The 27347-nt window shown below is 37.4% G+C and overlaps 2 protein-coding genes across 3 annotated transcripts in view; both read right to left on the bottom strand.

Moving 5' to 3' along the window:
* Window positions 1-359: 359 nt before the first annotated feature.
* Window positions 360-16712, bottom strand: LOC131430601 (phenoloxidase-activating factor 3-like). Of its 2 annotated transcripts, none has more exons than XM_058595689.1 (5): window positions 16554-16712; window positions 16314-16474; window positions 1102-1388; window positions 850-1046; window positions 360-788 (listed from the first exon to the last, which is right to left on the bottom strand). In XM_058595689.1, the coding sequence occupies exons 1-5, from the start codon at window positions 16609-16611 to the stop codon at window positions 382-384; spliced, it is 1110 nt and encodes a 369-aa protein (XP_058451672.1). In that variant the 5' UTR covers window positions 16612-16712; the 3' UTR covers window positions 360-381. The 2 variants fall into 2 exon arrangements, with proteins under 2 accessions (XP_058451672.1, XP_058451671.1); XM_058595688.1 differs by lacking the exons at window positions 16314-16474; window positions 16554-16712 and adding exons at window positions 11040-11200; window positions 11304-11505.
* A 6773-nt stretch (window positions 16713-23485) lies between these two features.
* Window positions 23486-27347, bottom strand: part of LOC131429272 (uncharacterized) — a 42539-nt gene continuing 38677 nt past the window's right edge. The window contains exons 8-12 of the mRNA XM_058593324.1: window positions 25495-25511; window positions 24911-25068; window positions 24414-24655; window positions 24148-24344; window positions 23486-24088 (exon numbers count right to left, since the gene is read on the bottom strand). Coding sequence (XP_058449307.1) covers window positions 23682-24088; window positions 24148-24344; window positions 24414-24655; window positions 24911-25068; window positions 25495-25511 — 1021 coding nt within the window. The 3' untranslated portion in view covers window positions 23486-23681. The remainder of the gene's footprint in view (window positions 24089-24147; window positions 24345-24413; window positions 24656-24910; window positions 25069-25494; window positions 25512-27347) is intronic.

Raw genomic sequence — 27347 nt, 5'->3', positions numbered from 1 at the left:
ATTAGCTCTTTGAATGAGTGATGGTTAAAGGGAAATAGAGTAACATAGTGATGTCTTGTAACGGGTGCCTACATTTCGATTGTTATCAACGACTAGAGGAATATCACAATATCATATATTAATCTACAACTTCGGAACCGAATGTCCGATCTAAAAAGCCAGCTAGCAGAAATCGGTTCGTGGAAATATTGAAAGCAAACCAATTGCTGATCTCTACGAACTGACTCGCAATGTATAGGATGTTTACAGTACGAACCTTAAATACTGTTATTTTTTTTTCAAAGACTTATTTTTTTTAAAACTATGTCAGTTTTCCATTTACAGCACAATATTTCGGATTGATTAGAGTGCTAACACAATTCTCCGAAACAAAACCCTAGTTTATTCCAAGTTTTGCACTATCCAGTCAATGTAATGGGACACTTTGGTGTAGACTCCGGGTGCACCTTGTTCCCCACAAGAGTTCACCCCAAACGAAACGATTCCGTACTGCACCGTAGACGATTGGCGCGAGTGATACTGCAACGGACCACCGGAGTCTCCGGCACAATTGTCGACTTTATTTTTGCCTCTGGCGCAAAACTGGCTGGCGTCGTCCAGTGAAATGGCATCGCTAAGCTGTGACAACGAGTTGCTGCATAGGCTCGTTGGGATTAGTGACAGAGATGCGTACTGCAGCACATTGGACGTTTTGCCATGTTCGGTGAAACCCCAGCCCGACACAATCATTTCCTTCGGCTCGGGACTCCGTACCATTGCACCGATCGGAAGACATATTGTTCGTACGCCTGTGGAGATGAATCGTGAGTTATATCCTAACTTTTTTTTAGATTGAACCTCGTGACTTACTGAATCCAAATTTGGCTGGTTTGGCAAGTCTTATCAAAGCGATATCGTTCCTTCGCTTGGATGTGCTGTGCAGTGGGTGTTTGATGAATTTTGCCACCTCGATGTTCTGAGGTGGATCCGCACAGTCCGGTTCGTCATCGATGTTAATACAATCGATCGGCTTGGTTATGTCATTTTCCCCAAGTCGTACCGTTGTTCTGCAATTTAAAACAGTTAGCAAAGGAATCCTATTGTTTCGACAGTACGACTTACACGGGTGGACGATTACAGTGGGCTGCCGTAAGGACATAGCTCTCGGCAATCAAAGTGCCTCCGCATCTGATCTGCCCACCGTCGTCTAGCAGTAGTGCCATCCAGGGGTACTCGAACACTTTAGCCGTTTTGCCGAAAGAAATTTTCTCCCTACTGTCTTTGCCACAGGTGCTCATGTTGAGCAGAGCAAGCCCTCGGGGTTTGTTGCTTGACGGCGTCTGGTCCCACGGTGATGTCGATTGGTACGGAAGTTGGCCTTTTGGTGGACTGCAACAGATGCTATAAACCTGCAATGAAAAGACGCAGACGTTTGATTTTGAGCTTCTTGATGGTAATCTACAAATACTGGAAGCAGTCGTGTTCCCCGTGATGATTTTAGTTGAAAATAGAGTATTACGTATAGAAATACTTAAATTATTAAATGTCAAATTGATTTTGGCACATGAGACATGACTGATTCAAATTGTGCTTTTGAACTTTTTAGCTATTTATTGCACACATACTCTGACAAGACAAAGGATATAATGGCTGGTGGAGAGCGAGCTATACTAGAACATTAATTTCGTGCCTCTTTTGTTGTAAATAACCTCATTTTCGATTCAATTTATGCGATAATCACGAAAATACCAGGTATACTGGTATGAAGTAAGCGTCAAGATACAAATGTCATGACAATAAATAGTTTATTCGAACGAGCCTAATTTTTTGGGTGATATGACATCTGCCAAACATATATACTATACATCAAGTCAATAAATATTTTTCATCGTGTTAAAAATGTTGAATTTTGTACTAGAAAGTGGTGACTTGCAGAAAGTATTATTTTTTTATTTTCATTCAATTTATTTTATTTTGCTCTATTATTGCAAAAAAATGGATTAAACGGCTCAGAGACAATGATTTTAATGTGAGAAATTGAGATAGTTGAAAACCACCTAAAAAGTTTATAGACGCAAAAATGCAAGCACTTTTGGATGAAAATGATACTTTTAACCAAAATCGAATAACAGCTTCGAGAAATATTGCACCACAAACAATTTCTGACCATTTAAAAGCTATAGGAAACGTCCAAAAGTGTAGAAAATTGGTGCCACATGAATTGATTGAAAGGCAGATGGGAATATGAAAAAAGACAATAGTGAAATTTCGTTTCGAAGACTCATACAAAAAAATTAGTTATGCTTCGGATTCGAAAATGTTTTTTTTTTCGATTTCATCCCAAAGTCGATTTAGAAAAAGCAATTTGGGCACTTTCGATTATAACCGAATAAGTGACGCTACCGATAAACGGCTCTCTTCTCTCTCTCAACCGATTCATATATTTCGATGTCTTTCACGCTGCCCACCCCGCACATAGGGTCAGAGAACTTTTCTGGTAATAAGGGGCGAATGATCATAATGTTTAAACCTCTATAATAGAAAGAAAAAAATCCAGATTTAAATTGTAAAACTGATATAAATTAGGCATCTAGAACTGGAGCACTCTTGAACATGCCCTTAGAATAATGGATAAATAATTTTCCGTGAATATTTAAAAAAGAGTAATCTCTTGATTGAATTTTTCAGATTAATTTATGATCCTCAGAATCCATCCTCAGAATTTCCTGGAAAACTAGTTGACTTTATTAACTATTTAGCATCAAAACATTTATTCTAGTGTATGTACCAGTCAAATTTTTGCGCTACTTTTCCGTTAACTGAGCGCAAAGCGTCTACGCCGCAACCGTTTCTTTTCGTGTACTGTCCGACCGAAGGCGAAAAAACCTAGGCAAACGAGGCTGTTACAGGTTTGCGAGCGGATGCCCCTTCCGACGACGCCCAGTGGTTCGAATCAATAAAAACGTGGACATTTATTTATTTATTTATTTGGAGCAGGAAAAAGCCCACTGGAGCTGAAATAATAATCTCTCACTCCAGCAGGCATAAAACCTCCTCATCGTTTATATCAACAGATTACAACAATCCAACAGATACATGTATGTACTTAATACTATCAATTAAAACTAATCCTAGCTAACTAACTCCGACACTAAACCCATCGGGTAAACGTTGGTGATTTTGCATTAAAACTAAAGAAAAAAAGAAATATGCTTTAAAATGGGAGGTAGAAGGAGGGAGTGGTGAATGAGAGTTGGCGAACGAAACGGGGTTAGGTTCGGCATGTAGATCTAATTAGTAGTCGAAAAGATGGTGGAAGACGGATAAAAAAAGAGGGCTAGCAAACGAGGTTAGAACCGACATATAGATCTAATTAGTGTTCAAAAAGATTAGAGAAGAACGATTAAGAGCGGAGAAGAGGAGATACAACAGGATTAGTTACAACAAGCGAATTTATTAGTTTTCAATGGAGATGGTGGAGAGAACGAAGGGATGATCGAGCGGAAAGAATTAACATTAGTATTATAACTGCAAAAATAAAGAATCATGGAATAATCGTTGTATCGCATTACGAGAGAGATGAAAATCAAATTCCTGTGAGCAACTATTGAATAAACGGCACATACTGGAAAAGGGTTCATTATATCCGTAATTGGTTCTAGCATGGGGAATTCGTATAAATGGATGAGAACGAAGACTTCGACGATGAATGTCAAAATCGATCAATTGTAGGAGATCAGGACTGTCAACACGTGATTGAATTAGATCAGCAATAAAGACAGCCTTGCATACGTTCCTACGTACAGACAACGGATCTAGCTCAATAAGCCGACAGCGATCTTTGTAACTAGGAAGGTTGAATGGGTCCCTCCATGGTAGATTGCGGAGTGCAAATCTTACGAATTTGCGTTGGACACTTTCGACACGATCAATGTCGATTTGATAATGAGGCGACCAAACGATAGCTGCGTATTCTAATGTTGATCGAACTAGCGCACAATAAAGAGTCTTCAGGCAGTGTATATTGGTAAAGTTCTTAGTGATCCGAAATATGAAGCCTAAGAGTTTAGAAGCCTTCGAAATTACATAATCGACATGATTCTTGAAATCCAATTTGTGATCGAGGATAACACCCAAGTCCTTAACCGAGGATTCACGTTTGAGGACATTTTGCAAGAGATGATAGTCATATGTAATTATTGAGCGTTTACGGGAAAAAGATATAATGGAGCATTTGGAAGCGTTTAGTACCATCCTGTTATTGTGGCACCATTTGGTGAATGTGTCAAACTGAGCTTGCAGAAAACGTGCATCTTCTAGTTCTTTTATAGGATGATATAGTTTGAAATCATCAGCAAATGATAGTTTGAAACATTTCACGGAGAAGTTGAGATCATTGAGGTAGAGTAAAAATATAAACGGTCCTAAGTGGCTTCCTTGAGGTACTCCTGAACTAACAGTAAAAGGAACTGTTGTGAATTTTCCTATTTTCACCGACATCTCGCGACCAGTAAGATATGAACTCATCCAATCCAGTAAAGCGCCACTAAAGCCCAGTCTGTCGAGTTTAGCAATTGTTATTTGATGATTTATTTTATCGAATGCCGCTGAAAAATCTGTGTAGATAGCATCAACCTGTAGATGCGATTGTAGAGATCGGATGATAAAAGATGTGTAAGCTACAAGGTTTGTAGATGTTGACCTCTTAGGCATGAAACCGTGTTGAGTTTCAGATATGTAGTCCTTGCATTTGTGAGTTATAAAATCGAGAATAATTATTTCAAATAACTTGGACACAGCACATAGTGAAGCTATTCCACGGTAGTTAGTAATATCAGATTTGTTACCTTTCTTAAAAACCGGAAAAATATATGATTTCTTCCAGGGGTCTGGGAAAGTCCCCGCATTAAGGGAATCGTTGAACAATATAGTCAGTGGTGTTAAGAGTGAATTCAAGCATTTTTTTAGGACTATCGAAGGAATGGCATCGGGTCCTGCGTTAGTAGAGCTTTTTAGTTTTGAGCACGCCGTAATTATCATGGTCGAGGTAATAGGAGGATGAGCTCCAACAGGATGGTGGAAGTATGGTGGATGACTGAACTTCACCAAGCGACATATGAGTAGGCATACCTATTTCCTTACGCTGTTTGTTTACGTGATGCCAAAAACTTTTTGGGTTGTTTCTTAAGTTCTGTTGAACGCGGTTTAAGTGAGTATAATATAAAATTTTGTTTAGTCGTTTATATCGATTGTTAAGAAACATGTATTGAGACCTCAAATGAAGAGTGGGTCGCTTGGTGAGTTTTTTCAAAGCAGATCGTTTGACGCTTTTGTATCGCCTCAGAGTTTGATTAGACCAGGGAGGATAAACTGGTTGACGATGATTTTTTTTGGGGACAAACTGATCAACAGAGTATAACATAATATTTGTCCATAGTGTAGCAATAGAGTTTCCATCACACTCAGAAAATAGAGCTTCCCAGTTTAATGAGAACAGAAACTGATTCATTGCGTTGAAGTTAGCTTTTTTATAATCGTAGTAAGTAGTTTCAGCAATGATTTCATAAACAACAGGTTTGCATTCAGTTAAACTAAGTTGAAGCGGAGGGTGGTGGACATAAATCAGTAGCTGCCAAACCGTTCTTTTAATGCATATAGTTGCTTTTAAGAAATTATTAACAAAGATATACCGCGTAATTTGATTCTATCTTTGATTGTCCATGGCCTACTTTGACAAAAAATATAACCATAACTTTTTTTCTGAAAAGATAGAAAATTTTTTTCTTCTTCAAAGTTTTAGAACTATTGAAAATAATTTACTTTGTCAAATATACCAAAAGTCTAGGTCGCACCGTTTCGGATACACAAAGCGTTTTTATGGCAACCCCCTTAAAATCAGTTTTTTTTTCTCATAACTTGTTTCGAGTTATTTTTTATGCATACTTTGTTTGGAATATATGAAGAAAATAAAAAATCCCATATTTTTGTTGAAGGTAGTGCATATGTTTGTTGTTTCCTGGCAAAGTTATACAACATTTTATCTTTTTTTGTCGTGAATACGACTTACTTTACTATGGGGTGCCTTTTCAAAATTTACCCTCTGTGAGAGTGATAAGTTTTTGATCGTGAATATCTATTATTCTATCTAACGAATCAACATAATTTTTGCTACACGCCATCGGAAATATGATGACAATTTTATGATAAAATATTCAGTTGTGGGACATAATCTCAAATAATTCAAAATTAAACTTTTCTGAAAGGTTTGGTATAAACGAGTATCGAAGGGGATAATCCATAAGGCGCGTTTGTCTTGCTCGTATTTTTGAAGCTCATAGCTCAGTGATCTGTGAAAGGATTTATATAATCTAGCTACGAATAGAATCGAAATTTTTCAACTTAAGTGTGTATAGAAAAAGCATTGAAGTATTTCTATAGTACGCTATTGAAAAACCTGTCTCATTTGACCCATGTCAACACCAGCCAATCAGAACGCGTTCTGAGGAAGAGAACAAATTATCTGCTGCTGTACAACAATTTGGTCCTTCTGAAAGGCAGGAATGAATCCCGTACAGCATCCGGATAGTTTCTTTCAATGAAATGCAAATCCGAAATGAAATAATCGAAATTAAAATTCCATATGCTGCTATTTTTATAGCCGTTAGGACCGCCCATTAGTGAAAAAGCTACAAACGAAATCAGGTAAAAACAAATCTCTCAACAAAAACTGGATCAGTTTGGATTCTATCGCCACCGCGAGCAGATGTATTTTGTGTCGTTTGCAAAGCTAGTTTCGCTTCCGACAAGAGCGATTACGTCACAGCTGCCAGTCATTTGCATTGCTGAAAAAGCAACAGTGGAGAGCATTACACAAAATCAGCCGTTCCAATGACTCTAAAAGTTTTCTAAAGAACTATTAGGATTTGTTGTTCGCAAATCGAAGATAAATATCCTCAGTTCAGTGCAAATCTAGAACAGTTTGGTTAGATTTGTGAATTTTTCGCTGTGTGAAATTCACAGTAATCGAGAGCCTTCTTTGTTTTTGCGAAAAATGTGGAAAAGAGGATAATTCATACAATTTATGAACTATGGCATAATTCATACAATTTATGAACTAATTGATATTCGGAAGTGTTTAAACTTTATGCACCTGATTTTTATAAAATTTATAGGAAAAGATATGCCTAAAAAAATTAAAAAAAAATCTAAGTGGAACTCAATGGAACTTTTTTTAAGGCCTTTTCAAAGTTTGTTTTAGATATTGAATTATGACAACCCCCTTAAAACTAGTTTTCTAGTGATAACTTGTTTCAAGTTATTTATTTTACATATTTTGTTTGGAATAATTGTAGAAAATATAAAATCCCATAATTTTGTAGAAGGTAATGCATAGGTTTGTTCTTTTCTGGAAAAGTGATACATCATTTTTCCCTTTTTTACCTAGGAAACCTTGTGCCGAAGCGAAATATGCAACTTATTGCAGCAAACTTTTACAATAACTATAGGAAAATATATTCCTAATCCAATTTATTTTCCAATGAGAATATCCTGAGTACTATTCGTGTGACTCATTTTCACTATGGCCATGCTGAAACCATGAATGGTTAAGAAACGGAGGGCGTTACGTCTCTGCTATTTCTGTAACTCACTTTTGCAGTGAGCGTAGATATGGGCAACTCGCTCCTCAGCTATTCCAGTGAATCGAATCTTTAAAGTGAGCTGATAGCTCACAGCTCTTTTTAAAAGAACCGCAGCTCACCAGATCACCGCACTGGTAAGCAGGGATGCCAGGTCCACAGATTAATCTGTGTTTCACAGATTTTCAACCTTTTGCACAGATTTAAAAAATGGCACAGATGGCATTTTTTTTTTGCTTACCAAAATGATTCCGATCAGCTATTACGGAAAAGGGGAAACGTGCACAGATTTTGCACAAACAGGTTTTTGGCTTGATCACAGATTTTTGAAAAAATTACCTGGCATCCCTGCTGGTAAGGTGGAAACAAGCTACGAGCTGAACGAATCTTCGGCTCTTGAAGAGCGAGTTATAAATGAGAAGAAATGTGTGCATGAGCTTTTGTTCGTTCTTCCAAATGTGTATCTATCCTTCTTTAACAGATTGAATGAGCCATTGTCGATAAGAAATCTTATCTCTCACTCAGTAGACTAAGGTACATTCAGGGATGCCACTTTTGCAGATATTTTCAAATATGACATAATAATAATTCACAGACAAGTTAGTTCGCATCGCATTGTTCTTTGTGCATCAATGATTTCGATCATGCATATGAAAGAAAAACGGCGCAAAATAAAAAGGGTGCTCGAAACAAACCTTCAGTTCAATCTTAATGAGTTGATGAACTGATACATTGAATCAATTCCCATTAGTGAGCTGATCGCTTCGGAGTTGCTCACCGCTATGAGCTGCTTCGCACTTCTTCAAGTGAGCGTCGCACGATCAACATACCGTCTTAAAAAACGTGTTGTTTCGCGATAACTCAATTTATTTACACGTTTAAGAATGAAATCTCTTCATAAAGGTTTGTACTTTTACAATACTTTTCCATATTTTGTTTGGAAAACATTTTTCCATTTTTTTAATATGTGTTGAACTTTTGATAATTTTGCGGATTTTCAATATTTAAAATTAACATTGAAAAGGCCTAAAAATTGCATCGAGTTTCACTAAGATTTTTTCTAATATTGTTAATTGTCAAAGAGTAAACAAGATAAAAATCACAACGATTTGATTAAGTTGCGCGTGCAAGCATGAGCTTGTTTATGCGTGTTTACGCGCACTTTGAAGTAGATACTTAGGTAATGGAGGTAGATTCTACGTAGATAAACCCAAAAAAACTGTTTTTTTTTTAAAAGTGAATATATCTTCAAAAATATTTATTTTACATTCTTTATATCTTCAGCAAAAATACTTCAAATGTTTTTTTCTTCAAAATAAGATAGAAAAAAATGTTTTTTTGTGAAAAAAATTCTTTTTTCAAAATTGGTACTACCCCCTTAAAAAAAATAAAGGTGCCACTTTCAAAAGAAGCGTAATATAATCTTGTAAAACTTCTTAGAAGACACGTTAGCAATTAAAAATCAGTGAAAGTCAGTACAAACTTATGACCGTCTTTTTCCAGGGTTGGGCCACTGTGCGACGGATCGGCAGCTTTTTCCACCGAGCCATCTTGGCTTCGGTTATGTGACTGCTGTCTTATTTAGGAAGCCTCTAGAATCGAATGCAGTACTACTACGGTCGTCTTGTCATATTTAGAAAAAACTGATATTTATGCTCTGTACGATATTTTCAAAAAGTTTAAAAAGAGACTCACTCAATTTTCTTAGAGATGAATTGATCGATTTCTACAAACAGGCTCAAATAAAAGTTCATATAGTCTCATAGGTTGCTGTTTAATTCCATCCGAATCCGACTGCTGGTTCCAGAGCTATAGGGTAAAGTGTGTTGATTCATTTAGTGCGACGATGCAAAATGAAGAAAAATTCTAATTAACTTGACTTGACTTGACATAACTGTTTACAAATTGAAAAGGTTATGTTAGTTCATACCCAAAGAAAGTTTGTTTTATTCAAGATTGAATTTTTTTTAACAGAATCTTCTAGTGATATTTTTTAAAATATAAGCAACATGAGAAAGGCATCATTACACCATTAGGTGGATTGAAAAGGGATTTTTTTAAGAGTGATCGAAGCTGTAGAACAACGTGATGTTACGCGAAACGGGAAAAGGTTCCTAGTGTTCGTGTTGATCAAAGTTCCCGGATAGGTCGGATTTGATAAAAGTTTTCGTATCGAGCTGGATAGTAATATTTTTATGGTGCAGTTAACGATCGAAGCAATCGGGAAACAAACATGAAACAAACGAAACGCGTGGGTAAGATTACTCTTAAAGGTCCCCGTAGGCCGGAATGAATGCCGCAGAGACTAATCGAACGAAGAAGTGAAGGACGGGTGAAATAAGTTGTATCTCCTGCCGTTTGCAGGGAACAGGCCAATGCGTCGAGTGACAGATCATTTCACATATCCGGTCGGACCCGTCATTTATCCCATCTGCAAAAGAATTTTGCCGTCGTTGCATTCTAGAGAAAATGTTCCACCGGGTGCATCAGGCCACCCTTTTGACTGCGAAGGCGAGCAGAGACAGATAGGTGTCTCTTGAAGCTAAGTTCGAGGTAAATCTCAAGCTTCATTGTTAGGATACATGAGTCTCCAAGTAGCTGCCAGTTAGCTGGTAGTGTTGGTAGAAGACGGAGCGTTGAGATGGCGTATGAAACACGAAGTGCATCAGCTTCTTGGAGAACCACCAACCGAATTAACAGCAAAAGTTACGATGGGTTAGACATATCATTAGAATACTGAGGAATAGTACCAAAAAGTTTCCATTTAGTCAGCTTAAACTATGGTGGACGAAAATCGTTGGTGTAAGAATATTTCAATTACCAATGCAAATAACAATGAAATTTGATCTCTTATGTCTCTGACATCATCTATCTACATTTTTCTATAAATGCCACCTGGTAAAGGTGACAACATGAACTGTCAGTCCCTAATCTAGCCGGTTTTTTTTTTCTCGGTTTAGAGATAAAATATCCGAACAACTTTTGTATAGCGTCTTGGTTATCTTCCTCCACCAAACCGATTACTCATTATTCATATTCTACAGTTAATGACTTTGCAAGTTTAATCTGACAGTATGAAATAGATGACACACCAGATTTTTACGTGGAATCATATATAAATGTTTTAAATCGCCAACACGTGGACTGATTACATCTGGTTACAGAGATTTTGGAAAATTTGCAATACAACGTGGCATGAGGAAGTTGATAGATTGACATAATTCTAGAGGACATTCGATTTAAACAAGTTGAACACAATCGATTATGTATGAGGAATGACCGCTCGGAAGATCGCATCCCACCCAACAACATCTCTACTAAGCCGATAGATCAATTTGTTTCCGCTCGCCACGATTAGTGATGCCTAAGACGCAGTACCTCGGTTAGATCGTAGAGGGAGGTGAACGGGTTATTTAAACTTACCCTGTCGCGCCCACGTTGGTCCACTTTGCAGAGGCGGCTCTTGACCTGTTCCTGCACCGGTCGAGGCCATTTCACTGATGGAACACCAAAATAATTCTTAAAATCGGAACAACTGCTGAATTGGGTGCACTGTTGCTGTCCAAAACATTCGTTGAGAAGTCCTGTGGATGGTTGTGATATTAGCTTTTTGGGACTATGGCTAGTGTCAAATAATCCACAGATTGCGTTGTTTTGGTTGGCGATAATAATCCGCGATACACTTACCAACAACAGAACTTACGCATAGAACACAAATAACAAGTAACAGTAGCTGTGATCGTGCCATTCTATTCGGAGCCTATTCCTTATTGCTAACACGACGAACAACCGAGGTTCGATCGACAGATTGGATCAGGTTTTCCTCCGTGTTAATTGGCGTACCGCATCACACACGTACGGAGGCACGCGTTCGAACGCGACTGTGTATCGAAACAGACTGGTGGAACACGAGCCCGCCAAACTGGCTTTTATGAATCGGGTGGACGGCGGTAGACGACACAATCAAATTGTTGCAATTCGAAGATCGTCTCACGCGGAATCGGATCCTTTGCCAACAAGGAAGATGGTAATATTGATGATGCGTTCGTCTGGTTTACGCGCTGGATTAACCCTGGGACACTGGACCGGCAGTGGGTTATTTGAAAATCGCTTTGTTTCATTTCGTACATTAAGTTATTTCCCTTATCCGGTTTAATTGATGCTTGCGGGAATATTTTCTAATCACATTAAGGTAGCGATTTGACAATAATTATTCGTTTTTATTCCTAATAGTGTACAATTTTCGCACCTCTTATTTTTATTGTATGTATGAGCTTTACTAAGGGACCAGGTATCTATAGATTTACGTGGATTTCTATGCATTTTGGTGTAAATTAGAGGTGTGCTCATTCCTATACAAACCAAGTATATATTTTTCGTGAGACTAGTTGTAAATAAAAGGTATTCTCGTCAGCCGGTGCTCTGTTGATTTTGTTTTCAGATCCAATGTTTACTTTTGAGTTATAGAAAGTCGTATGTTAAAATCGTTTTCTGACAATATCTGTCATAATTGGCCTTGAAAACAAAATATAATTCAAAATTTAGATACCTTATGGTTATACCTATCCATCAAGTATTAGATTGTTAGAAGCCGTCCACTTTGAATAGAGATATTAATATTTTTTGTGAAAGCTACCTTTTCTCCCTCTTCCAATAGTAGTAGTTTTGAGCTAAAACAGTAAAACACGATTCTCAAAGCTGTTGTATGAAAGTGTTTCTAAGCACTTGAATGAATTTTTTCATGACATTTTGCCACGCTTCGATTTTAGCACGGTTAATTTTTGGTAACATTTTTGTTCGAATATGACATATGGTTCAGTACTTGCAATGACTGAGTGAAAACATATATTGGAGAAGCCAAATGAATGAAAAACTTACAGAAAAGATGATTTTTTGGAAAAAAGATACGCTCAGAGACAGGACTCGAACGTGCGTTCTTATGCAATCCGTGCATACGCGCTACCATTTCGCCACCCTAAGCCTTGTGAAAGACATAACTCTAAAACACGGTTAGGCATGATAGAACGTACATCGAACATGGTCTACATCCTGGCCGTCTCCCGACCGGTACCATACATCCAAACATCTTCTCTGTTCATCGAACACTAGTCTTCTAGGTATAGAGCGAAAAGACTAAAAAACATTGCCTTTCTCATATAACTCATGTTTTAACTAAATTGCTTTCTCATATAACTCATGTTTCTGTTAATATTACTAAGGAAATCTTGGGGAGATGTCTGACGTCTTCGAGAGGCCTACATCTGCAGCAGATTCTATGCTGATTAAAGATGATCGGGTAAGTTTTTTTTAACCCGACCTAACACCACTCTAAAATCTCTATAGATGGCTCCAATGCTCTTCCAATCTATTCATAAAAGACAACCTGCCCCTTCGGCCAACCAACCCGGTCTCTCTTAGGCATAAAAATATAATCCACATCAGGAATGGCATGCCGAAAATCCTGTTGAGTTTTCTATGTAGAATAAGGGAGAGTTGGCAGCTTTGGACCATTTTTCACTTGACTTTTTTTATAATTGTAAATGAAAGGTGTTTAAAAATTCTGCACTTTGGCATTTTAGTATACCTCTATACTTTCATTTTTTTTGTAAACAGTTCCTTTTGTAATTTTTTACACAAAAATTGGAATTAAAAATTTGTTGACATTTGGCAGGTGCCATGGGTAACAACTGTAATCAACTATCATAATTGAATTTGTAATTGTTTCGATTGATAAAACTTTGAAAAATACTGTTCTTTGTAAACAAATAAATGATTAGGGTGGTATTTGCTCACAAATTCATATTTTTACTAGAAGTAGTTTCGTAAATAATGAAATACTTAGCGTTTTCTTTTCGCTGATTTGCTAGGTGCTGAAGACTTCTTAATTATGTTTTTTTAAACGGCATATTTCAGAGTCGTTGCGGAATATTTCTCTGTTAATGAGCAAGGCTGCCTACTACGATGTGGCCCAACGCACCCGATTGTGCATTCTTTTTTCAAATTGCAATGCAATCCATAATATCATATTTTCTGATACTCAATTTAATTTTTCTCTGCAAAACTAAAGAACTCACATCCTGTCAATTTAATGATAAAATTTGCATTGTCTTCGCAAATATGAGATTTTTTTATTCTTTTAAAGTAATCAAATAATTTTGGCGAAATTTGGATGGAGGTCACAGAGATTACTCACTTCACTTACAATAAAAAATTCAAATAAATTCTTTCTACACTTTTCGATAAAACACTAGTGACCCAAGCAGGGCCGGTGAAAGAGGTGGGTACGGTGGGTAGTACTACCCATCCGAAAATTCCAAAGGTGGGTAATTACCCACCTGAAATTTCGATCGATAAACAATGGTAATATTAGTATGATTCATAATTAGAATATTTGTAACTCAGAATAATAAAGGAAAGATGTGAAGATATGCAACAGAAAAGTGAGACGTGATTTCTGTTTGCTCAAATGAACCTTCACATCTAACCTTTCCGTTCTATATTTTCACATAAATAAAAAAAACTTTTGACGTAGGATTATATTTTTGTTTTCTATACTGGGGTGCAAATTTAAAATACAGTGAATAAGACCGTACAAACAACGGTCAGGTTTTGAACATCTACATCTTTAACTGATATTCGATATCACAGATAAATAATGATCGAATCTTCAATTAGTAACGAAGTATTTCTAATTTTTCCAGATTCTCAAACAGTGTCATGATTTCCTCCAACAGATACGACAGTTTTGTATACATAAGTTCGCGGTTTCTACAAGATTTCTGAATGAGTGCGTTCGCATTTAAGAAAATCGCTCATACAAAACAAGATTCAGTATCGAATTGACTTGCACTCTGTGCGGTTCGATACTGCCGTACAAAAACACATCGTTCAAAAAGTCCAGGAAATAACTAGGATTGTAAGAACTTGCTTATTTTTTTCGGGATGACTGCCTCATTTGGCCACGTTTAAAATCAGAATACCACAAATCTTTGTTTTTAATCCTAATATGGATAACAATTCTCAAACTTGGTGGGCTTGCGTGGTTTTATCCCTTCAAAAAGCAATGTTTTACCAATAAATGGAAATCGTTATTTTCATTTTTTCACAAATGAATAAGTGACGTCACTTATTTGTCGGTAGGCTTAGTGTTTGTAGTCCGATTGACGTGAAAGTTTGACACCTGTCATATTAAATTTGGAACTTTCGGAAAATGAGGTTAGTGTGACATTTCTTTGAATCAGTCCCGGGACCTTTCGACTAAAGTGATATGCACATCAGCGGCTGGGACGTTTGTGTATTTATTTTGTGCACCGTTCGATCTGCACGAGACACATTTTGATCGAAATTGGTCAGTTTTTTCATATTTGAGGATATTGCAGGGTAACCTCAATCACGAACTACTGGATGCAAAGTTATAGCGTAACAAAATATTTAAAAAATCGATCTTGCTCTTTTAAGGGATAAATAAAATTTTCATTAGAATTAAGGTGTACTTGAAAATAGTGGGTCGTTCACCCAGGGATGAAAAATTACCCACCTGAACTTATCAAGTTTCACCGGCCCTGGACCCAAGGCTGCCGACTCACCGCTCTTTGTTGTAGATTTGTACTCCAGCAAAACGAAGGTAGAAAGGAAATTTCGACATCATTCGGCGATTTGTTTTACCAAAAAATTAATATTTAGTAGTGAAATTGACAAAACTCAAATGTAATTATAGAAGCTTCTTTGCAAAAAGATTATGGAATGAAACTGCGCCATTTATTTCTAAATACATTAAAATTTTTAGAGAGATTTCAATTCTGGGGTACAAATGTATCCCATTAAGGTCTGAGAACAGAGGGTCGCGTGTTGAGTTTTAAATCGACCACGTGGCTCGCTCAATTCCCTTTGCGCATCGTATTTCTCTTGTACTCTCTCGTATATGAGCAAACTGTACCGGGTTGCCAGCATACATTTTGTTATTTTGATAAGAAGTTTTATCACATTAATCTATCATATGGGTTGGACACTACATGGATTCCAATAAAAAAATAAAAAATATTCAACTTTCACAAAGATTGAATGTCTGTGTGTTTGGCAGCCTTGTCTAGCCAATTTTATTTCTCTCTCCTTTTTCAGAATGCTATCAGGAAACCAAAGCGAAAAAAATGGCGGATGCATTGAAACTGACTTTGTTTCACAGAAAAATACAAGACTATATTTTTATTGCGATAACATATATGTGTTTATGTACTAATCGCATCTAAACGAAATTATCTAGACTTTGACACAGTAGATTTATGATACAAGTCTTCAAAGCCGAGAGATTAGATATTATAAACTCAATGAATCATTCTGAAAATTTCACAGAATATTCTCAACTAAATTTCGAAGACATTTTCAGATGTTTTTTCTATCTTCTGCGCCTTTTCCAAGAAAATTTAATTTGAAACGGGAAAATATCAAAAAACCTACCACTTTACGGTACTGTTCTCAGCCCTTAATGCATTTACATACAGAAAAAGTTATGAGAACGTTCTACAATTAAATTGTGAAGCCCGCTATTTGCGACTTATGGCCTACTTGTTGACCATTTTGAATTTACTGCCCACTTAAAAAGAGCTAGTGTCCACTGATGGGCTATAGGGTGCATTTTGTGAGTCACAAATTTACAGAGTAAAGTTAATGCTATACATTAAAGTCCGAAATTCTACTCACCCGCTCACGGTCTCGTAACTCCGTTTTGCAAAGCCGGCTCCTGACCTGTTGCTGTACTGACCGAGGCCACTTTAGTGCCGATACACCAACATAATTCTTGAACGTAGGACAATTGCTAAATTCCACGCACTGCTGTCGGTTGGGACATGTTTTGAACTGTCCTGTGAATGGTTGTAACAGCACTGGTTTAGAACGCACATCTGTTTTGAATTCCCGAATAAATTCACTTGCATCACTTACCCACTGCAAAGCGTACGCACATAGCACTAATGAGTAACAGAATCGGAGTTCGCATCATTCTAACCTTTATCTTTTTTTATTAATCACCGATCATTTGATCGACCGGGTGGATCTGCTTCAGTTATCGCACGCCGTACTGCCCTTTCGAATGCAACGATGTGCTTAGGCCGACTAGTGGGATACCGGCAGCGTAGACTGGCTTTTATGGATCGGACAGGTGACAGACGACACATTTGAAATATTGCGAACCGCTTTGCGTTGAATCGTCGGGATTCTACGATTCTACAGCATGCGTCATAATAAACTGCAAAACTATTTCATAACACCAAACTAGAATTGTTCTATCATCACTAATGCTTAGTAACACAATTTTTTTGACATGTGAATATTTTTTGATTATTTTGAACAGGTAGCGAAACACAAAAATTTATTTATTTAGGAATTTCATTTTCATTGTCCTTTTGATGATTTTTTGGAAGATTTTTAGACCAAGTTCAGGTGGAATTTTCAAACAATGAAAATCGAATCTGATTTCAGTTTCATCATCACCATTGCAAGTATTTTTAATCCTACACTGAGTGAACTAATTTTTCATTTGGACTTGAACTAATGATGACTTCAAGCTTTGTATGAAAAACACAAATAATTTGGAAGAAGTAAAATCAAATATTCGAAAAATTAATATGTGGATGAAAGAAATCAACACTTTCTTGCTGATATATTCATGAATTCAAACAGTTATCTTTGGACTACTAGCAAATTTGTTCTTTGAGTACTTTGATGAATGGTATAATGCGTTTTTATTTTCAACTTTAAGTTTATATACTCCATTGAAAAAAACTTTAGTTTTGTTTTGTCAGCACGCGAATCGCTTACGAAATTGGAAATTTTATTGCCAACTGCTTAGCAAAATTAAACAAAAGAGACAGTCCAGCGTAACTCAACACAGTTGCTGCTTGTAATATTCCACAAAGGTGCTTACAGCGATCCTTTCCTGCAATAGTTTTCCTTTCACGGAAATGTATGTGGCCACTACACATGTCGTCGCTACACATTTGTCTCAACATTTTTGAAATTTTCACAAATAGTAACAAAACTCTCCCAGAATCTTACTAAAGTACGTACTTATATACCACTGTAACTGTGAAACTTGGCATTTCAACTTGAATTGCAAATCAATTCCAAAAAATTGGCATTAAAATTGTCCCGTTAACGATTAAACGTCAGTTATCGCATATATTGCGACTCCTTGATAATGATAGGAATAATCTTCTCGAGCAGCACTGTTCAAGTGGCTACGAACTAGTTACCAAGGAGCTCCAGAATAAATTAACAAACAATTTGAAAATGAAAATGATACATGAAAGCATATCTAACGGGTTTTCTCTGAATATAGTAAAAAAAGGTCAGTAACTCCTAGAATTAAGCTAGTCTCGATAGTTTTTCAAGCAACTTCGTTTTACCATTGCCAGCTACTGAAGGGTAGTTAAATTGGCGATACACAGATCGTGTCGTCGATATCACTCTACTTTGGATGTTACTTTTTTGTCTTGCTATTCTAGAATAAAGATCGCAGCTGGCGTGCGCGTAGGACGTGAAAAATTGTTGCTCTCGACTAATTTTTTGGACAGTTTACTTGTTTTTATATCAAATGTAAAAAAATGTATTTTTAATGGTTGTATTGTAATTATGTGGTGATTCTATGCTAAAGAGAATTGTATTTTCGTTTATGTATCGCATAGACTCGTGTGGTTCCACAGGAAGCTTTTAAACCCTAGGTTGTAATCAATTGCAGTGGCTCATGAAGTTTCTTTATCATAACCAGGCGTCAGGTTGCTGAGTGCAGAGAACCATGGCGATTGTATTTATGATTTGACGGAAATAGTATGGTGGATGAAACTGTTCTAATGTTTATTTAATTACTTTGTACTTTGTGGTGAAAACCAACTTTTCCTTCTTGGTTCCATTTCGTCCCATGGTCACAATGGTAGCATAGAGCAAATATTAGACCTCATATTCACTCAACTCTCCAACTGCGCGACGCCTATCGAATAGAATGAAGAACCGACGCACAGTGGTCCAAAACTGGAAAAAGACGGTCAAAAGTTTGTACTGACTTTCACTGATTTTTAAGAGCTAACGTGTTCGAAGAAGTTTTACAAGATTATATTACGCTTCTTTTGAAAGTGACACCTTAATTTTTGTTAAGGAGGCAGCACCAATTTCGAATAAAAATCATTTTTTTTCACAAAAAAAAATTTTTTTTTTATCTCATTTTGAAGAAAAAAACATTTGATGTATTTTTGCTGAAAGTAGTGTAAACAAATATTTTTTGAGATATATTCACTTTATTTTAAAAACATTTTCGTTTTTTATTTATCTACGCGCAACTTAAACAAATTGTTGGGATTTCTATTTTGTTTCCTTTTTGACAATTAACAATACTATAAAAAATCTAAGTTTAACTCAATGCAATTTTTTTAGGCCTTTTCAAAGTGGGTTTTAAATATTGAAAGTCCGAAAAATTATCAATAGTGCGACGCTCACTTAGAGATGTGCGAAGCAGTTCATACCGGTGAGCAGCTCCGAACCGATCAGCTCACTAAAGGGAATCGATTCAATGTATCAGCTCATCAGCTCATTTAAATTAAACTGAAGGTTTGTTTTGAGTGCCGTTTTTCTTTCATATGCATGATCGAAATCATTGATGCACAAAGAACAATGCTATGCGAACTAACTTGTTTGCGAATTATTATTATGTCATATTTAAGAATATCTGCAAAAGTGGCATCCCAGAATGTACCTTAGCCTACTGAGTGAGAGGTAAGATTTCTTATTGACAATGGCTCATTCAATCTGTTAAAGAAGGATAGATACACATTTGGAAGAACGAACAAAAGCTCAGGTACACATTTCTTCTCATTTATAACTCGCTCTTCAAGAGCCGATAATCCGTTCAGCTTGTAGCGTGATCAAGCCAAAAACCTGTCTGTGCAAAATCTGTGTACGTTTCCCCGTTTCCATAATAACTAATCGGAATCATTTTGGTAAGCAAAAAAAAGGTCTCACTATTTCCTAACGCTCTGTAATTTTTGGTGCTAAACTGTGATCAATTTCAAAAATCTGTGATCGATTTCAGAAATCTGTGAAAATCTGTGCCATTTTTTAAATCTGTGCAAAAGGTTGAAAATCTGTGGAACACAGATTAATCTGTGAACCTGGCATCCCTGTTTACCAGTGCGGTGAACTGGTGAGCTGCGGTTCTTTTAAAAAGAGCTGTGAGCTATCAGCTCTTTTTAAAGATTCGATTCACTGGAATAGCTCAGGAACGAATTGCCCATCTCTACGCTCACTGCAAAAGTGAGTTACAGAAATAGCAGAAACGTGACGCCCTCCGTTTCTTAATCATGCATGGTTTCCGCACGGTCATAGTGAAAATTAGTCACACGAACAGTACTCAGGTATTCTTATTATGAAATAAATTGGATTTGAAATATAATTTCCTAAAAGTATTGTAAAAGTTTGCTGCATTAAGTTGCATATTTCGCTTCGGTACAAGGTTTCCTAGGTAAAAATAGGTAAAATGATGTATAACATTTTCCGAAAAGAATAAACCTATGCATTACCTTCTACAAAATTATGGGATTTTATATTTTCTACAATTATTCAAAACAAAATATGTAAAAAAATTAACTTGAAACAAGTTATCATTGGAAAACTAGTTTTAAGGGGGTTGTCATAATTCAATAACTAAAACTAACTTAGGAATGGCCTAAAAAAAGTTCCATTTGCCAGGAAACAACAAACTTATGCACTACCTTCAACAAAAATATGGGATAACTTGAAACAAGTTATGAATAAAAACTTGATTTTAAGAGGGTTGCCACAAAAATGCTTTGTATATCCGAAACGGTGCGACCTATACTTTTGGTATATTTGACAAAGAAAATGAATTTTAATAGTTCTAAAAGTTTTTTCGAAGAAAAAATTTTTCTATCTCTTCAGAAAAAAGTTATGGTTATATTTTTTGTCAAAGTAGGCCATGAACAATTTGGGATAGAATCAAATTACGCGGTATAAATAATAATGTAAATAATTTTTTAAAAGCAACTATATGCATTAAAAGAACGGTTTGGCTCTACTGATTTATGTCCGAGTTTTTATTGATTCGAACCACTATGCGACGTCCGGAAACTAAGGAAATCAAACAATTTACTATCTTAGGAAAATCATTTAATTGGGTATATTTTTCTGAATAAATTGATGTTTTGCCTTTCTCTATAGAACGGTAATAGAATTGCTGGAGAAACCGACTTTCGATCGCAGCTCCGGAGACTCCTAGTGTTATGTACCATTTGACTCAACTCGATGAGATCGGAAAATCACTGTGTGTATATGTGTTTGCACCTTTTTCTTAACAAGCTTAAGCTCGTTTGAAAGCACTTATTGTCTGCGTTTTTTTCAGAAAGTAATCAATAATAAGGTTCAAATGTATTATAACAGATACTTTGGTTCCGAGAACGTTGTCGAATATGCGATAAAAGATGTTATATTGGAACTGTTTGAATGACAAGAGAATGACATTATCACACCACTAGGTGGATTCAGAATAGTTTTTTGCCTTTCTCATATAGAAAGGTTATGCAATCACTGTGGAAACCGACTTTTGAACCGAGGCCCGGATGGCCGAGTGTCATATACCATTCCACTCAGTTCGTCGAGTACACAAAATGTCTGTGTGTGTATGTGTGTATGTAACGTTTTTTGCACTAACTTTTCTCGGAGATGGCTAAACCGATTTTCACAAACTTAAATTCAAATGAAAGGTCTTGTAGTCCCATATAAAATTCCTGAATATTGTTTGGATCCGACTTCCGGTTCCGGAGTTTTGGGGTAAAATGTGTAAAAAAATTAAAATATGTTTTCTAACTTTTCTCATAGATGGCGCGACCGATTTTCATAAACTTAGCTTCAAATGAAAGGTCCTGTGGTCCCATACGTAATTCCTGAATTTCATCCTTATCCGACTTCCGGATCCGGAAATATAAGGTAAAGTGTGTCAAAAATCTTCTCCAATTAATAGTTTTTATCAGTAGACGGTCAAACAAACCGATTTCAAAAAAAGGAGTCCTCTTTTGACGTTATCCATGAAGCAACCCATTTTTCCAACTCTTCGAAGGATTGAAAATGTTGATCTGCCAGGCCATGTGCCATCGAACACGATAGGTGGAAGTCAGAAGGGGCGACATCTGGTAAATACGGCGGGTGGGGCAAGACTTCCCATTTCAGCGTTTCCGGGTACTTTTTGACCACTTTTGCGATGTGATGCCGAGCATTGTCGTGTTGGAGGATGACTTTGTCATGTCGCTCTTGAAATTGTGGCCGCTTTTCTTTTAGCGCGCGACTAAGGCGCATCAGTTGCGTTCGGTAGCGATCTCTTGTGATGGTTTCACCCGGTTTTAAAAGCTCGAAGTAAATCACACCGAGCTGATCCCACCAAATACAAATCATAACCTTGGCGCCGTCGTTTTTCCTTCGACGAAGTAGCATGCCCGGGCTTTCCCCATGATTTTCTGAGTTTAGGATTATCGTATCGAACCCACTTTTCATCACCGGATACGATTCGATGTAAAAAACCCCTTATGATTTTGTCTTTGAAGCAGTTGCTCACATACAAATAGACGGCGCTCGATGTCCCTCGGTTTCAACTCGTACGGTACCCAGTTTCCTTCTTTCTGAATCATGCCCAGGGCCTTGAGACGTTTTGAAATGGCTTGCTGACTAACTCCCAACGATTCGGCAAGTTCTTCTTGGGTTTGGCACGAATCTTCATCAAGCAATGCTTCTAGTTGTTCATCTTTGAAGGTTTTTTCTCTTCCACCACCATGTTTGTCTTCGACATCAAAATCACCATTTTAAAACGTTGAAACCACTCCCGACACGTTCTTTTACTCAGAGCAGCATCACCGTAAGTTTCTGAGAGCGTTCGATGCGCTTCAGCTGCATTTTTTCGAATTGTAACAGAAAAGTAAAACTTCCCGCAAATGGCGAGAATTGGGCACATAAACAGACATTTTCGAGCGTGAGTAATAAGAAAACAAGAACAACTGTCACTGAAACGGCGATGACAATTCGTTTGGCACTGTACATACTCACTTTAAAGGCATTATCATCTATGTATTTTGACCAGCCTCAGCCGGTACAGCCACCTATCGGAAAATGGCGGAAGCAAAGTTGTACACCTGATACTTAACATATATGCTTTACACACCTTTTTTGAAAATGTTTGTACTAGCTTGGATGTCTGTTCTCTGTGATATAGCGAAACAAGTCAGTCTGGGTAGATCGCGGAAGCTGTACATGAAGAAGCTGACGAATTCCGACTACGTCAAGACAGACTTTTAACAACTTCCTAGACAGGAATACAGTACAGCAGAGTGTGGCGAAGATTTGCAAGCTGGTCGTAACTAAATATGTCGTGGGTTAGCTTAACTTTATCTTTTACTTGAGGAGCGAGATTTATTTCGCGTCCGGAAGCATCAACCAGAAAATTTATGTGCAGGAGTTCCTGAAAAAGTCTTTGTTGTCTTTCCTCAAGGAACACCATCTTTTTTTGCTTTTGGTCGGGTTTGGCATCTTGCTACCGCAGGAGTAAAGATGGCTAATAATACGACACGAGGCATGTCATCAGCCTCCGTCTAGTAGTAAAAACAGAGGACAATTGTTAAGTGGAACCTCAAGGAGACTCGAATGGCAGTTGTCAGCGAGATGCGCAGCTCAAGGTTATCGGGCTACTTTTTTCGCAGGTTTTAGTTTAACCAATCACTTATCGTAATAATCTTTGTTTGATTGACTGTAAACTGTGCATACCTATTATTAATTCATGTTTACCTTTCCAACGTAATATTTTCATATGCATAAGAAATACTGGATGTCTTCGTATTCAGTTTTAATAGATGTTGTAAATTGATTCTTTTTTTCAACATTTTAAGTACATTGGTTAACATTATTATCAAAAACTTCTACAAAAAATTTAATGCACTTCTACTCATTAGTCTTCTGATTATTAATCTTTCAGTACCAATTATTGAATCCTTTGTACGACTTAAGAAAATAATTTCACAATACTTAATGCAAATTCTGTAATATCCATTCTATGTAGTGTGAAACTTTTGTATACACGCCAGGTGCACTCATTTTCCCGCACGAATTCACTCCGAAGGACACAATTCCATGCTGCACCGCCGTGGATTGACGCGATAAATATTGCAACGGTCCACCGGAATCTCCGGCGCAGTTGTCCACTTTGCCTTCGCCTTTGGCACAAATCTGACTGTCCTGGTCTAGGGAAATAGCATCGCTCAGACGGGCCAGAGTACTGGAGCATTGGGTATTGGGAACTAACATCAGTGTCGCATACTGCAGCACGTTCGATGTGGTACCACGCTCCGTTAGGCCCCATCCGGTTACGAACATGTACTTTGGTTCCGGGTTTCGTACCATCGATCCGATCGGTAGGCAGATTGTTTTGACATCTGAAACGAAATTGTTTAGTAATTTTTTTTTCTTTGTATAAAGAACCCGATTGTCTTACTAAAGCTCAACACGGCCGGTTTAGCAAGTTTCACCAAAGCAATGTCATTTTTCCGCTTGGATGAACTGTAGAGTGGGTGTTTAATGAATTTAGCAGCTTGGATTTCCTGGGCTGGATCTGCGCAGTCCTTCTTCTCTGAGTCGTCTGAGCAATCAATTCGCTTGCTGACATCAAATTCCCCGAGACGGACGAATTCCCTACAACAACAAAAAAAAACAATGCATTCGTTTGTTCGGTGTTTCAAAGTGTGTCAACTTTGCTCTTACACTTTTCGGTCGCAATGAGCCGCCGTGAGGACAAAGCTTTTAGCAATCAACGTCCCTCCGCAGCTGATCGTTCGCTCGAAATCGAGCAGCAGTGCCATCCACGGGAAATCGAACAACTTGGCGGTTTTTCCGAAAGCGATTTTGTCCGAGAGGGCTTTCCCACAGGAATCCATGTCCAGCATGGCTAATGCCTTCGACCGGTTCGACTGCTGCGTGGCGACCGCACAACAAACACTGTACAGCTGAATGAAAAATTGTGTTTTCAGGAAATTTAGTTTCAATCGTAAGCTTCGTATATATTTAGCGGCTTAAGTTGAACTGCTAGTTGGCAATAGTAGTTCAATTTGAACTGCTATTACACTAGAGATTGCAAGACGAAGTGTGAAGGAAATTGGAATTGTTCCACAAATAATTAAACTTTGTATCAGACTTCCAGGCAATTTATCACATTTAATTAGCTCAAGTACCAAACAAACAAAAACGTGTGACAAGATTACCTTAACATTCCCGCGTTTTTCGACTTTGCATAGACGACTCTGAATTTGAACCCGCACGGCAGGACTCCAGCTGGACAATGGGATGCCGGCAAGGTGCTTGAACTCGCTGCACGTAGCGAAATCGACGCACTGCTTTTGACCGACGCACCGTGCAATTGCTAGTCACAAACACAAAAATTGATCAATGAGTGAAACCGAAGTGGGAAATCCGTTCCGTTGGCCTACCTTTGACACTGCTCACACACAGAAGTGCTAACACTAGCAACTGAATTCCTGGCATTTCGATGCAGTTGTTGTTGTTGTTGTTATTTTCGTTAGGGAAGTCCACAACTTATCAGCAACACTGCGATCGGGCCTTACGCCTGGCACAGATCAGACCACGACGACGACGACAGATTCGAATGAATCGGAGGTATTTCGCACTCGATCGATTGCGACAGGGAATCAACACTAACTGAAAGAATACCAACACGCGGAACTTGTTTTTATCCCATTTGCCTTCTACTCGCCGAGTTCGCGTATTCATAGAAAAATGTTTTATATTCTGCTCTGATTGCAAATTTTCCGGCTACAGACTTACGTACGGGATCCCAACGAGATTCTGGTTGCGGGTTATGTTTTTGTTGTTGTGTTTCAAAACGGGCTTGTAATGCGTCGCTACTGGAACCATCTTATCATTGGAAGAACTTTAGTGACCTACGTTTCGGAACTACAGATAACGCAAACGATTTCGGAAATGTTTACCATCTCAATTGGACAATCATTTCATGGTTGTAAGTCTTTAAAATGATTATAAAATTCTTTTATAATCTAGTAATAGACGTCTTTAATCAATCAGGTGAAACACATTAGCATTCGTCAGCATTTGTGGATGATTCGATAATGATTAATTTGATCTGTTTCACACATTCACTACCACCTTTAGTCATCATTTTTATAAATAAAAGATCGATTAGTTCCAGTTTGTTCATCCACATTCTCTAGAAACCAGTTCAGGTGATATAGCATATCAATGTTTCATGTCTCATGTCTCGTCTAGCTCCCAACCCAGAGCGCTTCCATAGTAATTGTCTAAAAATATGATCTTCTATGAATTCAACCATTTCTTTAGCGGAAGCATATCGACTAGTTACTGTTAAAGCTCATACAGCAAAGAATAAGAGATGGGATTTTGTTGGAGATGAGTCAATTAGTGTGAACGAATTGTTGTTTTTCTAGAGAGATTATGATTCAGGAACCGACCGAAACGGTACTTCACATTCTCTTTGCTCGGTGCCTCAGAAGGTAATATCAGGTATACCGGTATGAAGTGAGCGTTTGTTAAAATAAAGCACAAATTTTGAATGTCAAAATAAACAATATATTAAGAGTATTGACCTTTGTTTTCTACACATCTTGACCAACTTTCTGGCGGTTCAATGCATAGGGCACTGGTCTCAAAAACCAGTTATCGTATGTTCGAGCCCCGACCTGGAAGGATTCGTAGTGTCAGCAGGATCGTAGCACCAGCCATGCAATGGTTCTGTACACTCTGAATCGGCTGCGAAGTCTGTTGAAACAGAAGGTCAAACTCCACTACAGGAATGTAATTACGAGGCTTTGCTTTGCTACGCCAATAGAAACCAATCAGACACCCAATTTTCAACTTCTTCGTAGGAATCGAAGTGCTGCTAAACCAATGCTTGGCGCAACTATGAAAACGGATCAGGGAAATTTCGCCAAAAGCCATTTCGCCAAAAGCCGTTTCGCCGAATGCCATTTCGCCGAAAGAGTCATTTCGCCGAAAGCCATTTCGCTGAAAGCCGAAAGAGTAATTTCGCCGAATTCGTCATTAGTTTTAATATCGTAATTAGAATTGATAAAAAAAGACAAATAAAAAATGAATATGTTTACTCCCGTTTTGATGACCTACAATCTTACTTTTTTTTAAATAACTATTTATTGGAATATGAGTTAAAATTAAATTATTAAGATTTAAATTGGGTGTTCAGCCACAAGTGGTGACTTTTTAGCCCTATTATATATATGATTTGGTTATTACCATGAGGACATTATTTGCTTCCGCAATTCTGAGATTTTTGTGTAGGGAAAATTCTAAACCTACTTGTATTGTGTAATGGGGAAAAGGAACTTATATACTAACTTACTAACTAATACAGAGAGCGAATCGATTCAATTGAAGATTGCATCGATTTTTGTCGGAATTTGCTTATAATATTATGTGACATTACATCTAATGGTTCTATATTTGTGAGTCTGTGTAACTCATTTGTACTAAACCAGGGAGGACGCTTCAAAATCATTTTTAGAATTTTATTCTGAATCCTTTGAAGCGTTTTCTTCCTGGTGGAACAACAGCTTGACCAAATTGGTACTGCATAAAGCATGGCTGGTCAGAAAATTTGTTTATAAATTAACAATTTGTTTTTTAGACAGA

Source organism: Malaya genurostris, chromosome 2 (genome assembly GCF_030247185.1).
Source record: "Malaya genurostris strain Urasoe2022 chromosome 2, Malgen_1.1, whole genome shotgun sequence".
Lineage (NCBI taxonomy): Eukaryota > Metazoa > Arthropoda > Insecta > Diptera > Culicidae > Malaya > Malaya genurostris.
Note: the sequence above shows the minus strand (reverse complement) of the source record. Positions and strands in the feature narration are given on the sequence as shown.

Bases quoted from the DNA above. Each gene is read 5' to 3' on its own strand.
- LOC131430601 (XM_058595688.1), bottom strand. From the start codon at position 11,364: ATGGCACGATCACAGCTACTGTTACTTGTTATTTGTGTTCTATGCGTA. The intron at 1,389-11,039 runs GTAAGTTTAAAT...TTTTCATTGCAG, and splicing joins ACCAACGTGGGCGCGACAGG to GTTTATAGCATCTGTTGCAG. The intron at 1,047-1,101 runs GTAAGTCGTACT...TTTAAATTGCAG, and splicing joins CACTGTAATCGTCCACCCGT to AACAACGGTACGACTTGGGG.